General features: G+C 40.2%; 1 protein-coding gene across 4 annotated transcripts in view; it reads left to right on the forward strand.

Moving 5' to 3' along the window:
- The window catches only part of kbtbd12 (kelch repeat and BTB (POZ) domain containing 12), an 82,754-nt gene that overhangs the window by 33,402 nt on the left and 33,542 nt on the right, over positions 1 to 15,810 (forward strand). The window contains exon 5 of one of the 4 annotated variants that reach the window (XM_039771027.1): positions 11,893 to 12,714. The exons of the other annotated variants lie outside the window; for them this stretch is intronic. Coding sequence (XP_039626961.1) covers positions 11,893 to 11,936 — 44 coding nt within the window. The 3' untranslated portion in view covers positions 11,937 to 12,714. Of the gene's footprint in view, positions 1 to 11,892; positions 12,715 to 15,810 lie in introns of those variants that run through there. 4 annotated transcript variants of the gene reach the window in all.

The raw sequence follows: 15,810 nt of genomic DNA on the forward strand, positions 1-15,810 counted from the left end.
GTTCATTGGCGATCCTAAATTGTCCCTAGTGTGGGTGTGCCTTGTGGTGGGCTGGCACCCTGCCCGGGATTTGTTTCCTGCCTTGCGCCCTGTGCTGGCTGGGATTGGCTCCAGCAGACCCCCCATGACCCTGTGTTAGGATATAGCGGGCTGGATAATGACTGACTGGGCTTCAACTTGGTGCTTTACTTTTTAATTGTGTTTTTAGGTTACCATTCAGATTAGGTGTTTTCCCTTTTGATGACTTTAATGTCTTTTGACTCTCCAAGCTTTTCTAACTCATTATTTCTTGGTCCTTAATTTGATTGCCTGTATGGCCTACTATTTCACATAATTTTGTTGGAACATACAGTAGTTAGCTTATCTGCCCTATTTAAAATATCTCAATGCTTTTTTTTGAACGATTCTCATGTGTTATTTTGCTTTTCTGTGGTATCTAGTTTTGTTTAATTTAGAGGTTTCTCTTTGTGATACAGTAGAACCTCAGTTCACGACTGTAATTTGTTCCAAAACTCTGGTCGTAACCCAATTTGGTCGTGACCCGAAGTAATTTCTCCCATAGGATTGTATGTAAATACAATTAATCCGTTCCAGACTGTACGAACTGTATGTAAATATATATTTTTTAAAGATTTTTAAGCACAAATATAGTTAAATACACCATAGTATGCACAGCGTAATAGTAAACTAAATGTAAAAACATTGAATAACACTGAGAAAACCTTGAACAACAGAGAAAACTAACATTGCAAGAGTTCACACTACACTTACGAACCGCTCGCTGTAAACATTTTTTTAATGAGTTTTAAGCACAGGGAAAAAAATGAACATTTGAAAAATCTATAATTTAATAAACCACCAAGAAAAGTAACATGGCAGCAATTCATGCTACGAACCGAAAAATTAACATTTGGAAAATCCGTAATACAAAAACTAACCATAAACCACCAAGAAAATGAACCTTGCATGAGTTGAGTTCTGGCATGAAGGAAGTGAGGAGGAACTGGGTGGAGAGGAGGTTACAGTTTTTCCTCCTCTTCCAGCACTTGAGGCCTCTGCCTGGTTAACACTGTAACTCCATTTGCAACATTTGCTGCTTTAATGGCCTCTTTCTGCTTTAGAATAGTCGAAATTGTAGATTTTGACTTCTTTTACTCGGTGGCAAGATCAGTTACACAAACACCATGCTCATACTTTTCAATAATTTCTTTCTTTGCTTCAATTTCAATTTTCTTCAAACCTTTCTTCTCATCACTCTTCACTTGCTTAGAAGCCATGGTTAACTGCAAACACTTGATAATAATATAAAATCTATGTCAAGCTATTGTATGTACAATGTACTACCTTAGCCTAAGTCTACAAAATGTTAACAAAGGTTCAGAAGAAATATTTCCATGACCAAATAGTGAACTTTGTGAGCTGGATTGTCAAGGGTCTTAATCATGGATTAAAGACAAAGAAAGTACTCTTGCACTTAACAAAATGCTAAGATAGTATTTTTACAGGAGACTCACTTATTAAGCAAGGACCAGTGTTGGTTGCAAAGAGTGATCTGACCAAATTTTTCACTCTAGCTATACAAAGAAAACAAAGGTTGTAGGTATCTTAATACACAGAACTATCCCATTTGTAGTGTCAGATGCAATCTTATTGTAAAGGGTGATATGCCATGGTTACGGGCAATTTTTCTTATACTAAAATGATTTTAATTAATATTAATGCACCTAATGCGGATGATGGAGCTTTCTTCCAAAATGTATTTGCATCTATTCCTAAAGTGAACCCTCACAAAATTATAATGGCCGGAGATTTTAATTGTGTTTTAAATCCAGACCAGGATAGATCCTCAGATGCAACGGCAATAACATCTAATACTGCAAAGATAATTACACGGTTTGCAACAGATCATAACTTATCTGACACATGGAGGTTCTTAAATCCTAACCTAAGAGCATGCTCCTTCTTCTCACTCGTACATCATTGTTACTCAAGAACTGATTATTTCTTCATAGACAATAATTTTTTGCCCACTATTAAATCTTGTAAGTACAATGCTGTCATTATCTCTGACCATGCCCCTCTGATCATTGAGCTTAAATTACTGCATCCTACACATTCATCTTGTAGTTGGCATCTTAACCCCATGTCATTACCTGATAAGAACTGTACATAATTCATATCCAAGCAAATTGATTATCTTCTTGAGACAAATGCATCCTCCGAGGTCTCATCAGGTATACTCCAGGAAACTCTGAAGGCATTTTTAAGAGGACAGGTTATTTCATATATTTCTCATAAAAATAAACTGGGAACCAAGAAGATATCTGAGTTAATCAGATAAACTACCAGAATAGATCTAAAATATGCCAGGTCTCCAAATGAGGCACTCTATAGAAAAAGACAGGTTTTGCAATCAAAATTTAACCTCTTGACTACTAAAGAAATAGAACAGCTTATCTTTAAATTGTAACATCATTGTTATGAACACGTAGAAAAGGCCAATACGATCTTAGCCCAACAAATCCACAAGCAGGAAGTCTGTAATGCAATAACAGCAATTAACAGCACAGACAGATATTAGATTACTGACCATAAAAACATAACTTAAACATTTAGAGAGTACTATAAGTCCTTATATTCTACTCAGTTTAAAGAAAGTAAGACACAATCATTTCATTAGAGATACCACAGCTAGATTTTCTTATTACTGTGGAACTGAATAATTCTCTGATATATATGTATATATATTGTCACACACGTGCGAGTAGGAGGCAGCTAAAGGGCCTGAGTAATTGTAATAAAACATCTGACCAGTGGACGGCAGAGTGCGCTGACTGTCTTTCTTAGATCCTACAGACCTTTCCCGGGAAATCCTGCAAGATTCCGGCGCCTCAGAAGACGTCACTTCCAAAGTAGGCCCCTTTGATGACGTCACTTCCGAAGGTGGCCCCTTTGATGACGTCACTTCTGGTTCTGGCCCCTTTGCTGACATCAGTTCCTCTCCAGACCTTTAAAGCCTCCATCTTGGGCTACTATAGGCAGTTCTGTTTTGGACTCTGTGATATGCACATCGTGCTTTTGATTCAAAAAACTCTTTTGCAGCTGGGAAAAACAATATATGGGTGTCTGCCCCAAACTTTTGTAATATCTTGGACTTGTATTCTAGACATAAAGACAAAGTTTAAAAAGTTAGTTGTCTGACTACTGTATATATAATCTTTAAAAAAAAATGGTTATTAAAAAAATGCCAAAGATGAATGTCCTTTGGTGGCTTTTGATCTAGTAATCGAAATTGTTCCTGAGATGCTTTAGCTGATGATCAAATGAAAACAGTTATACGTCTGTCACCCTCCCCTGATGTCACTCTTTCGGTCATCACCGTTTTTTCTTCTGACGTTGCTCTTTTCCTCTCCTGACGTCGCTCTGTCTTTTATCCCACAAACAAGCTATATAAATTTTTAAATTCTATGTGGGATTCTAACCATTCTTAGTCTGGTCAAAAGGACTTAAAAGGAACACAAATATTGAAGGTTAAAAACTGAAATAGAATTCAAAATAAAAGTAAGCACACAAGAATTGTTTTTTTCCCATTCCCAAGTAAAGTGATAAAGCAGAACTATTCAGTGGTGAAGTCTTTTCTGACCCTTAACTTAAGTGCTCTATAAAACCATGGAAAACATAACTATGCCATATTGTCTGGTGAACCCACACCACTGCTGAATCTCTTAATCCTGTGGGCTTAGGGTGGTACATAAATTCACCTAAAGTGACAGTTACATAATAGCTAGCTACGGTTGTATGATGATAGCTTATTGCAATGAAAAGCAATGTGAATTTTAGTACCTGACAGTACTATTCTTTTAATAGAAGCCTGTAATGCTAGGAAAACCTAAAACTGGAGGCAGGTATAAAAGAAGACGAATAGAAATACCATATAATGGGTTCTAGTAAAACTCTTCAAACTAAAAACTTTATCACAAAAGTCAAAGGATGTTCGTTGACACACTAAGAATTAATGTCAGAATGTCAGTGTCCCCGTTTGGTCTGTGATTACCACATGTAACCTGTAAAATAAATACAGGAACACTGTCAAAGGGTTTGTGATCTTCCCCATATAATGTTGCACACGGAAAAAAAACTGCACAACAAAAAAATTAGGGTGGTATATATAGGTGGGTTTGTAGGAAGTGACTTGTAATAGGAGGAAGAGGCGTGATTGTGAGGGTTGGAAGTGGAAGTGTTGTTATTGAGTGGTTTCTTTCCAGGAAAAGGAAAAGAAGAGTTAGAGGGCAATGCCAATCCCCTGTTTGGCGGGTAACTACACCTATTTGAGCCCGTAAACTGTCTCCCAAGCGCACGTGTGTGACACAGCTCCCCCCTCTGCCCGGACCCATCGGGTCGGACAGCCCTAAATGAGAGGTTGTGAATCCGAGAAAGAGCATCAGCATTGGCTTGGAGACAGCCTTGGTGATAAACGACCGAAAATCTATAAGGCTGAAGATCCAAAAACCATCGTGTGACCCATGTGTTTGACTCCTTATAAACGCCATCCACTGCAGAGCAGCATGGTCAGTAACAAGGGTGAACTCACAGACCAAACAGGTAGTATCTCAGCTGTGTAATGGCCCATTAATCACCAAGGCCTCCCGTTCCAGTGCTGTCTACCTGGTTTCCCGATCTAGCAGTTTCCGACTCAGGAACATCACGGGGTGCTCAACAACATCAGGGCTTTGGCTCAGCATGGCGCCATGACCTGTATCCAAAGCATCGGTCTGGAGGATGCAAGGTAGAGAAAAATCTGTAGAAATTAATACAGGTCCCGAGGTCAGAGCCTGCTTTAGGTCACAAAATGCAGAGTCTGCGTGTGTCTTCATCCCATACTAATATATTGGGAGCCTTCTTTTTTGTCACATTTGTCAAGGGCACCACTCCCACAGAAAAACGGGACACGAACCAGCGGTAGTACCCTGCTAAGCTGAGAAAGGCTTGGACCTGCCGCTTGATTTTCAGACGGGGCCAACTAAGGATGGCGTCAACTTTAGAACACTGTGGTCGCGCTGTACCCCTTCCCACTTGGTACCCTAAATATATGGCCTCATTTATAGGTGGGTCTGTTGGCATCACTTCATTGTTCATTGTAGTAGGTTTACTTGTTTTTCTGTGTTTTTCAATGTTCTTCCCTTTTGGTTAATATTAAAACTCATTTTTTTTTTTCCTGAACTGGTCATCTAGCAGCGTTAGTAACAGAATATGTGCTGTCACCCTGAGTAAATCAGATTGGCGTCCATGACCCTGGCAAAGCGTATTTACTTATTTTTTCATTTACACGCTTATTTGAAAGTTATAAGAAACTGTAATTGTCAATAAATTTGGTATTAAATTCCCCTGTCCTGAAATATATCTTCATTAGATTTCGAATTACTTTTTAATACCTCAACTTGGTAAAAATATTCAAATATATAAAAGGCTGAATGAAAAATAAGGAGGCTATAGAATAGAAAGTAGATTCCCAGTAACCCACACTAAACACCTTTGGCCTTCTTGATGAAGAACAAAGTGAGAACATTTTACTAATCCTGAGCTTGCCAGACTTTCTGAAATCTTATTACATTACTGGCAAGGTACAGTGCCTATAAAACAAGTATTCCACTCTCAGAGGTTCTGGCAATTTATTGTTTGACAATATTGAATCAAAAATGATGTAATTTGGGTTTCTAACACTGATCAACAGAAAAAAAAATCCTAAAGTGAAAACAGATCTGTACAAAGTGGTCTAGATTAATTACGAACATAAAACACACAAAAAAATGATACAATAAGTATTCACCCTCATTATTATGACACTGCTAAACCATCACTGGTACAGCTAATTGGTTGTAGAAGTCACATTAATAATTCAGTGGAGATCATCGGTCTGGAATTTCAGTTCATTGTAGTATACTATAAATGCACCATATCTTTAATATTCATATTATCAACTGCTCTCTTACAGCTGAATTCATCTCAACTTGGGAATGTTTTAACTTGATACAGCATGTTGATTTCCCAACTCGTACTCATGGTCATATTCTTGCTTTGCTTTGTTCATATGGCTTGAATAATGTCTCTGTCTCAGGTTCACTCTCTGGTATTTCTGATCATAAGCTTATCGAATGTAACTTTAGCATTATTACCGCTACTTCTGTTGAGAAAATGTCTCTCTTCTATCACAACATTTGGTCTGTTAATTCTGATTTGTTTGCTGCTTCCCTTCTGGCTTTGTCTTTATTTGAACTGCATAGCCTTCCCTCTCCTGACAGCATGGTTTCCCTTTATAACAATTGAGTGTCCCAACTGCTAGATAACTTTGCTCCCTTAAGGACTGGCAGGTTCCAGCCACCTGTCCCTGGTACAACCCACTAGCTGGCATCTTGAGTGGCTTTATAAGAAATCAGGCCTCATAGTTCACTCACAGCTTTACACTGAGCGCATACTTAAATATAGGGATACCCTTAACACGGCTCGCTCCAACTATTATTTCTCTCTCATAAATGTGTAACTCTAGGCCTAGAACTCTTTTTAGTACTGTAAATAAACTCCTCTAACCCCTTCCTCTAGCATGCCCCAATACATCTGAACAGTGTCAGGCTTTCTTGCATTTCTTTATTACCAGAATTGATCAAATCTATCACAGTTTCCCCTCCACACCTCAATCACTCACTCATTTTGATCTGCCATCTCCATTATCAAGACTCACTTGTTTCTTGCCTGTTGACTCTCTTGCTATCTCTGAACTTATTAATAAGTATAATTCCTCCTCCTGTCTGCTTGATCCTGCCCTCACTTTTCTGTTTCAGACATGCTCATCCATAATGAGTATCCCTGTTGCCTCATTGATAAATACATGTTTCGTTTCAGGTTCTCTCCCTACTATCGTCAAAACTGCTGCAGTTACCCCAAACCTTAAAAAGCCTGACCTGGATCCTTCCTTTTTCTCCAGTTACAGGCCTAGCTCTAATCTCCCTTTTTTGGCTAAGGTGATGGAACATGTGGTTGCTACAGAACTCCATGCTTTTCTTCTAGACAATACACTCTATGAGCCTTTTCAGTCTGGCTTTTGGACTCAGCACAGCACTGAGACAGTGCTAATGATCTTCTCCAGTCTGCAGACTAGGGTTCACTTAATATTCTCCTCCTTCTTGACTTAAGTGCAGCATTTGACAAAGTTAATCGTTAAATCCTCCTGTCACGTCTCTCCACTGTAGAGATCTCTGGCTTCGTCCTTCAATTGTTCACATCATATCTTTCTCATAGGCAACAGTTTGTCACAATCGGCCGATATAAATCCTTCACCTCACCTGTGTCACGTGGTGTCCTTCAGGGTTCAGTCCTTGGGCCATTACTTTTTCAACTTTATATCCTTCCTTTGGGTCAGATTATTCGCAGACATGGCCTTAACCTCCACTGCTATGCAGACAATGTACAGTTATGTCTTAGTACAGACTCCCCTACAGATTCACCTCCCAGCACACTCACTGACAGCATCATTGATCTTAAGCTATGGATGGAAAATAACTTTCTCAAACTTAATGTCAATAAAACTGAAGTGTTACTGGTAGGTTCAAAATGATGACTGTCTAAGACATCCAATTTCTCTGTTTCTGTTGATGGTACACTTGGCAAGCCTGCGCCTGTTGTCAGAAATTTTGGTGTTTTGTTTGATTCATTACTTGACTTTGAGCTACACATTAGGTCTCTTTCCAAAATTTCATTCTATCATCTCCGTAACATTGCTCGCCTCTGTCCATTTCTGTCCTTTAATGATGCTCAAACTCTGGTTCATTGTTTCATAATGTCATGTATTGATTACTGTAATTCCCTCTTCATCAGCCTCCATGCAAAATTTATACAGAAGCTGCAGTACATTCAGAACTCTGCAGCCAGAGTCCTCACCCACACAAAGTGTTCTGCTCACATCTCCCTTGTTCTCTCCTAAGTTCATCAAGGATTAAATTCAAGATTCTGCTTCTCACCTTTAAAGCCCTACGTAATCTTGCCCCTCTACCTCACTCAGTTCCTTATACTCCTTGTCACTGTCTCAGGTCCTCAAGTAGTCATCTCCTTACTGTCCCACGCACCAGACTCTCCAAGACCCTGGGAGGAATGCAGGTCCTTCAGTGTTATGGCCCCTCAACTCTGGAACTCTCTTCCTCAGTCTCTCTGAGATTGCTCCTCTTTCTGCACCTGTAATTCTCAACTGAAAACTTTCCTCTTCTATGAACTTTTGTCTTATGTGCAATTTTTTTTTAAAGCGACCTTGGGTTTGCTAAAGGCGCTCTATAAATGCAACTTATTATTATTATTATTATGATCTGGAAGGTCCAACCTGTGGTGAGTCAGTATGATGGCCTAACCTACACAATGAAGACCAAAGAACACTTCAAGGAACTTTGTGAAAAAGTGATTAAAAAGCATAAATCAGGGGATGAAGACTAGAAAATATCCTAGTCACCAAATATCCCTTGGAGTCCAGTTATATCAGTCATTAAGAAATAGAAAGAGTATTGCGGACCTTTAAATTTGTCAAGAGAAGGCCATGCATAAAAATTGGGTGATCAAAAAAGAATTAAGAGCCATTAAGAGACCTCTGAGAGCTCTGAAGGAGTTACAAGCTCCAGTAGCTGGTAGGGCAAAGTGGACATTCTCCATTTTAGTAGGCTTTTAGTGGCACACAAGGCCTGTTAAGACAACAGATTTAACATGGACACAGAAATCCAGCTGCATTCCTCCCCTCACACCAGAATTTGTGACTAAACATAATGTGAATGGCTAACTGCAGTGCTACTAACAGTTTGGTCAGGTCTGTGCTTCATCTGATAACAAAGTTGAGTGGACACCTCTGCAGAAACTCCTTTAGACAAATAGGTGCCTAAATGGACATTCACTTTAGGCTCGTAACCACAAAATGATCTTCAACTGGATGTGATGGACAAAATAAGCAGGCAGTGGATCTATAATTGGAAGGGACCTTGAACCAATCACCAGAGGGTACCTCTTCCTTTAAAACTAGCTGCATTCTTTTCTTCTGTCTCTTTGGGGAGATGAGAGCTTACAATGTGATCTCTTTGAAGACCTGAAAGCTGATGAGCTGCTCCCTCTGAAAGCTAAGCAGCCACCCACTCTCAGCAGAGCAAAAAGCTCACAAATTTCTTTAGCCTGAACGCTTCTCACCATAGAGCCTTGGAACTGGATTCCCTGAAGTAGCTCCATGATCCAAGCTGTATGCCTGTTTTATTAGAATGACAAGCAACATTACTTCAAGAAGGGAACTTCAGTAGCTACACTCTTGTGCCAGAAAGTGTAAATCTTTTCGCTAAGAAGATGCAGAGGGAGCAGCAAAGAGCCTAACAGCAAGTTATGGAAGTCAACATTATATTATGCCATACCACTGACAAGGACCATGTGCAATGTCAAGGGTAGAAGATACAATGAAGGCAGAAAATCCCAGGGGAAAACCTAATGCAGTCCTCAAAGCAAGACAGCAAGCACAAGCATAAATCCAAAGCTACACAGGAATGGCTTGAAAACAATAATGTTAATGTTCTGGGATGGCTAAGTCCAGATCTCTATCCAACTGAATATTTGTGGCTGGACTTAAAAACGTCTGTTCATTCATGAGCCCCATGCTACCTGAATGCTTTAGCAATTTTGCAAAGAAGAACTGAGAAACATTGTAGTGTCCAGTGTAATGAAAACATACAATATTGATAAAGAGTTGGGGACACCACTAGGGGACCCTGTATCATTACAGGCAAAACAAACAGTTCTTTGAAACAAAGTCAGAGTCGCATCTTTTCAGACTTAAGTCCACAATGTGACTGCCTAAAGAAAGATAAAAATCACAAGAACAAGTAAACAAGTGGCTCAGCCACTCTAACTGTTACACTGGGTTCAAACCCTGAAAACATGAGGTAAGAGAGACATGCAGGTTTGTTGCATTTTACAATTTTTGAGTATACTATAGCCTAGAATACTAATACCCATCTGTGCATTATTATAACTTTTTTAAGTTACTTTGGCATTATTTGAGTTGCGGATCAGCTGAAGAATTCTCCCTTAAGGTTGCAATCTGTTTTACAACTGATGCTCGGGGAAGTTAAATGACTTAAGCTGATGTCACATTATGTGACATCTAGTGTTAGACTTGTTGACTGCAGTCACCAGACCTTGTCGGTTTACACAACTGAAAACTGCAGGACATATCACATTTAGATTTCTTAGATCCAATAACATGCTGACTGATGTAGCAGGAGCTGTACGAAGGGTTAACAGGAATGGGGAGTTCAGCCACAATCCTAGCCCTTTTTTCAGATTCTATTATGGTAAGTAAAACATGAGACGTCAGAGAGATGAGCTTCTCTTCTGTTGGTGAGGTCCACAACATCTGTGTTTTTTATACCTCACCCTTGCAGTACATGCACTGTACTTTTGGAGGAACATTCATTGGCTGTTAGCTTTCATGCCTCACAGCCCTTATGACTAAAGACAACATCAAACCTGTTTGTTGGAGTAACTCGTAGTCAGGCTGGAGTGAGTCACTGGAATGTCACATTAGGCGACTGGCTTCACAGAAACGTGTCGTCAATTGCCTCGGACTTGCTAAGATTATATAAATAAAAGCTTCTACTGAAAAAGTCACGTAAAATGACATGGGCTTTTACTCAATGTCAAATAGTGAGCTGGAGGTGAAGCCTGAAGTTATCATTTTATGTCTGTGAACGCTGGCCCCAGCACAGACAGACGGACAACATTTTTTCACCACACACCATTTATTTATATACACTATTAACAAGTTTGTGCTCACGTGCACCCCCAGTGCCTTCTCGCACCGATTTCCCCAAAGTCCAGGCCCACAGTCTCTTGTGCCTTCCTGGCCGCCTCCAGTCCTTCCTCTTGCTCAGTCCGCTTCCTCCCGACTTCCACCAATCACTGGAGGGAGGCGGCCCCTTATATAATGCTCCCGGATGAGCCCCAGGTGTTCCCAGTATCCGCTCCTTGGCCACGCCCCAGCGTGGTGGAAGTGTCGGCTGTCTTCCTGGCAGCGCTCCGGGCGCCACATAAAGTCTTCCCCCCTGGGATCCCGGGATAATTAGGCACTGGGGCGCTGCCTGGCGGTGGCCACGGGTCCCTACAGGGCTGGGCTTCCATGCCCTGTACCCGAGGCCCCCTGCCTAACCAGGACGGACGCCCCCACTCGGTCTGGAGGAGGCACTCGCCCTCCTCTGGTCCTCCAAGCGCCCCGCCGGGCCCCAGCCCCAGCCGAGGACCGTACGGGATAAACCGGCATCGGGGCGCCGCCTGGCGGTAACCACGGGCCCCTACAGGGTAGGGCTTCCATGCCCTCGACCCGTGGCTCCCAACAGAACCAGGACGGACGCCCCCTCGCGGTCTGGAGGAGGCACAAGCCCTCCTCTCGTCCTCCTGGGCGTCTTTGTCGATGCTGCCCAGATATTGTAAAATAACACCCTGCCAAATTTGACGTTCCTCAAACACTTTCCAAGATATCTCACAATGAATACTTGCCTCTTGTATAATGTATCAAATCCGTCCCTTAAAATAGACAAGAAAGTAGGAAATTTTACAGAAAGAGATTTTGAGGTATCTTCTAATGGCTAGAAATCAGTTTTGCATAAAAATGCATAACAAAGGATGAAGAGTGCTTTTAAGAAGTTTTACATTGAATTGCTGAGATCTGTAAGCTTCGGCTTCCCTTTTACATATATCAGATTAATTCTGACATATTTTTAAATGTTAATTTTCCTTGTCATATGCAAATGATTCCTTCTTCTGTGTTCACATTAAAGGTTAAGTAAAATGTTTGAAATGTGCTTCTTCTCTAATTTCTCCTTTAAGATGAACTGGCCAGATTGAGTGACTGGCAGATGTTTGTGCTGTAACCCCAGTAGCTTAGATGACCAGACTTCTTGAAATAGAAACTTGGAATCGTTTCTCGTCCACCTACTCCCCCTCTCCCCCGCCAGTACTTGGCTAAAATGGCTGTGGTATATTTGGAACTACTGCTTCTGGAAGCAACTGAGGATAGAGGGGAAACAGCAGAGGACAGGATACATTTGCATTTTTCTTTATAAAGACTTAATTATCTTGCACATCCTTTTACTTGTGTTTACATTATTCACGTATGTTATGTTTCAGCCATGTTATGCTCCCTAGCTTGTATTTGTTTTCATTTCTTCTGTCCTTTTTGTTATTGCTGACATATTATTTATATGTGCTTTCATTAATTATGTAAATGTTATTCATATCAGATTAAAATTAAATTTTGTTTGTCACATACAATTCTACACTTTGTGCAAAATGTAATGAAATACTTAGTTACAGAAGATCAAGGAAAATATAAATATTCTAAAAACACCAACCCCCAGCAAACACACGTACGATCTTCTGGCTTGGATAATAAGGGAGCTGCTGCTGTCAATGACAGATTTGTAAATGGCAGTAAGATGGTCAGACCTGCCCAGTCTCCTAATCTGGGCTGAATTTTATGGACTTACGGACTTTTTCTATATTAGACGCCATTTGGTGGAACCATCGTTAGCGTCGCATCCAGCGTTTCTAGGGTGTGGTCTCCAGGGTTGTGACCTCATGTTCATCAGCACAATGAGATAAAAGGTCAGTGTTTGAACTAAGCTTTCTCTGATCTGTAATTAAATTCTTTAATCTTTAGAACAAACTCTGTCTTTGTTATTGATTTTCATATTTTGCTTGATTTTGACTTCTTGCCTAATTTTTGTCTGTGATTCTTGCCTGTCATCTCTTTTTGGTCGTTTATATTTTATTTGTTTTATAATACCTTTTGTATTCATCTTTCAGTTTCACTCAGTAAATGATCTGTTTCCTGTCAAGCCACCACACCTAGTTGTGCCACAGGTTTACATCAAAAGGCATTGATATTTGAACAGAGCAGGTCCAGCTTGATGTGTCCACAAATGGAGCATTCTGATAGAAGTCTGTTCCTTTCAAAGTTCCCCTGGTTGAAGTCTCCAACATTCTCAGGTCAGAATGACTCATCATTAGAGTGTTGGTAACAGATTGCATTATTTCTGCTGCAGTCTTAATGAACATTAATCAGGATGATGTAACTGATCTCCTTAGGCACTAAGGTGGACAAATTCACTCAGTATCTCACTATCTGAATAACATATTTTAGTTTTAATTGTAATATACTTTCTCTTTTACTATAACTCATTCACATAAACCTCTAGTTCACCTCTTGCCTCTTCCTGTCTGTCTGATTGTATCAGATGAAGTCCATCCAGAACTAAAATAGCATCTGAAATTAGACATTTAAGTCATTTCTCTAAAGTATACAGAATGCTACAGCATCGGAACTCACTGTGACTTGCCATGAAATGTAAAATTTCTTTCAAAAGAGATTAACTATTCTACAATTATGGAGACTTGTCAGTCCTAAATCCTTTCCACACTATTTTTATACTTGCTCAGGATCTTTGCCCTTTCCATCCTTAAACAACCTTTTTCTGTGATAAGGTACAGCAGAGCTCCATAGACGGCAGTGATCGCAGTGCTACCAGCTGAGTACTGGAATATTTGATGTATCCTACTTCCTTTACAGTTTCTTATATTCTCAGATGCATTAGACTTTTTTTTTTTTGCATTTCATGTGACATCTTTCAAGTTCGCAGTTCATCCAAAATGCCATCTAAATGAGCATCTGCAATGACTGCAGCATATCTTCAATTTAAAAATTGATTGTAACAAGCCAGAAGGCAAATAAATACATTAATTGATTAATAATTATTTAAGAAAATGAGAGAGCTCCTCTATAAGGCAACCACCTGGGCGGCACCCAGAAATGTTCTGGTCATCATTTAGTTTCTATGTACTGTATTTTGTGATGAACTTCACTGTTCCTTGTGCTTTGAGGCTGAGGAGTAGGTCCTTTAGGAGTTTATTGATTGTTGATAATGTTTCTAAAATTGCTTTCTTTAATTCCAGTTTCTGGATACCTTGCTTCTGGTTTTAGAATTTCTGTTTACTAGATTACGCGTTGGACTTGTTTGCTTTGAGTTGCATTTTTAGACAAATCCTTTTTGCCCTGGCTCAGTGTTGTTTGTCTTTGTGGAGGCCATTTCCCTTTTTGTTATTGTTGCAGAAATAATAACAGCAGACTCAATTCCTCAAACAAGAAGGATGACCTACTCATCCATTAAAATCATATAGGTTATATTATTAGCCATCTCATGCATGTCAAAACAGCAATGACAACAACAAAAGCAATCAGACCACCTCATAAGACCCAACACACTAACCACATTGTGACCTGTGAGAACATCTTCATAAACAAGAGCAAATCACTTGTAGTTTTATTTAATTATGTTACTTTAATGGATGGTATTTGGGCACAAATAAGAATCGTGGGACAAGTGAGTGATGCTCAATATGTTTAATATTTGTTTTTCGATAAAACAAAGTCAGGTGATCTTGATTGTGAACATATACTTCTTAAATAAGGCTGTACTAAATAATACTAAGTAATGAAAAAGAGTCTTTACAAAAGTTAAAGTTCTGAAAAGACATTACTGCAACCCTTCACTCTCCAGAGGGCATCAGATAGGTCATCAGCAATGTTCCCTCTAAGGAGTAGCATATAGTGAACAAAAAACATTGTTTATGAGCGACATTTTGTTTAAGCCAAAATTTTATCAGCACCAATTTTTGCAATAAGTACGAGCGACGCCGTCGGAATGAGCGATCGTGTGGGAAGTATGAGCGACGCTCTGAATTCATGTGAGCGATCGCTCACGTGCTCAGCTTAGAGGGAACATTGGTCATCAGCTAATGAAAGTGCAATATTGCTGCAGAAGCAGGATCATGTCTGTAGACACAGATACAACTCGATTGGGCTCCAAGGCATCACAAAAGAACGCATGCAACAAACACAAATAAATTTAGAAAAACCGACTAAGTCAGAAACGCATTACAGTCTAATAGACTAGCCCAAACTAGCTATAGATTATGACAACCAGACTCTAAAATGTTAAATCTAAACCAGTTAGCTATGTTATTGGCATAATTATTGATAGCTACAGTAGAATTTTATGGTACTGTATAATGGGTTTGCGGCTCAGAAAAGGCAGCTGTTTTAATAAATAAATAATTAATTGGTAGGCACAATCACCGTGGGTGTGCATGCTCACGTAGCTATCCCGGGGTTGGCGGACTAATTGGGGCGAGATGCACCTGCATGTGTCTCAATTGCTTCATCAGCTTCCTTCAGTGCACGATTGAGATTCAACATGGCATATAAGAAAGAGCCGGCCTGAGAAAAAGGCAAATCGGAAAGAAAAAAATAGGAATAAAAGAAGAAAAAGAAAGGTGGTTAAAGAAAGGAGAGAGAAGGCAGGAAGCAGAGTGAGGCAGTGTGAGTGAGAGAGAGAGAGAGAGAGAGAGAGAGAGAGAGAGAGAGAGACAGAGAGAAAGGCGATGCTCACTTCTGTCACGCGATCAGTGAGCTTGGGTGACCAATGTGCTACTTGGCTGGAGTGACACTGCGTATGGCAGTTGGAGCTGCAGGGGTAATGGAAGTCTTAGTGACGCGTCTTGCGGGGGAGCCATGGACCACCGGGAAGTGAGCTTCGCAGCAGGAGTTAGAGGCTCTGGAATAGGTGCCCTGCTGGGAACCAGAGACGGCTACAGGGGCTCAAGCCTAGGAGCACAGTGGAAAGTTGGCTAAACTGCTGGTTAGGTGCCTCCTTGGCTACAAGGACCTGCTTAGGGTTAAGCCCAGGT

Source organism: Polypterus senegalus, chromosome 12 (assembly GCF_016835505.1).
Source record: "Polypterus senegalus isolate Bchr_013 chromosome 12, ASM1683550v1, whole genome shotgun sequence".
NCBI lineage: Eukaryota > Metazoa > Chordata > Cladistia > Polypteriformes > Polypteridae > Polypterus > Polypterus senegalus.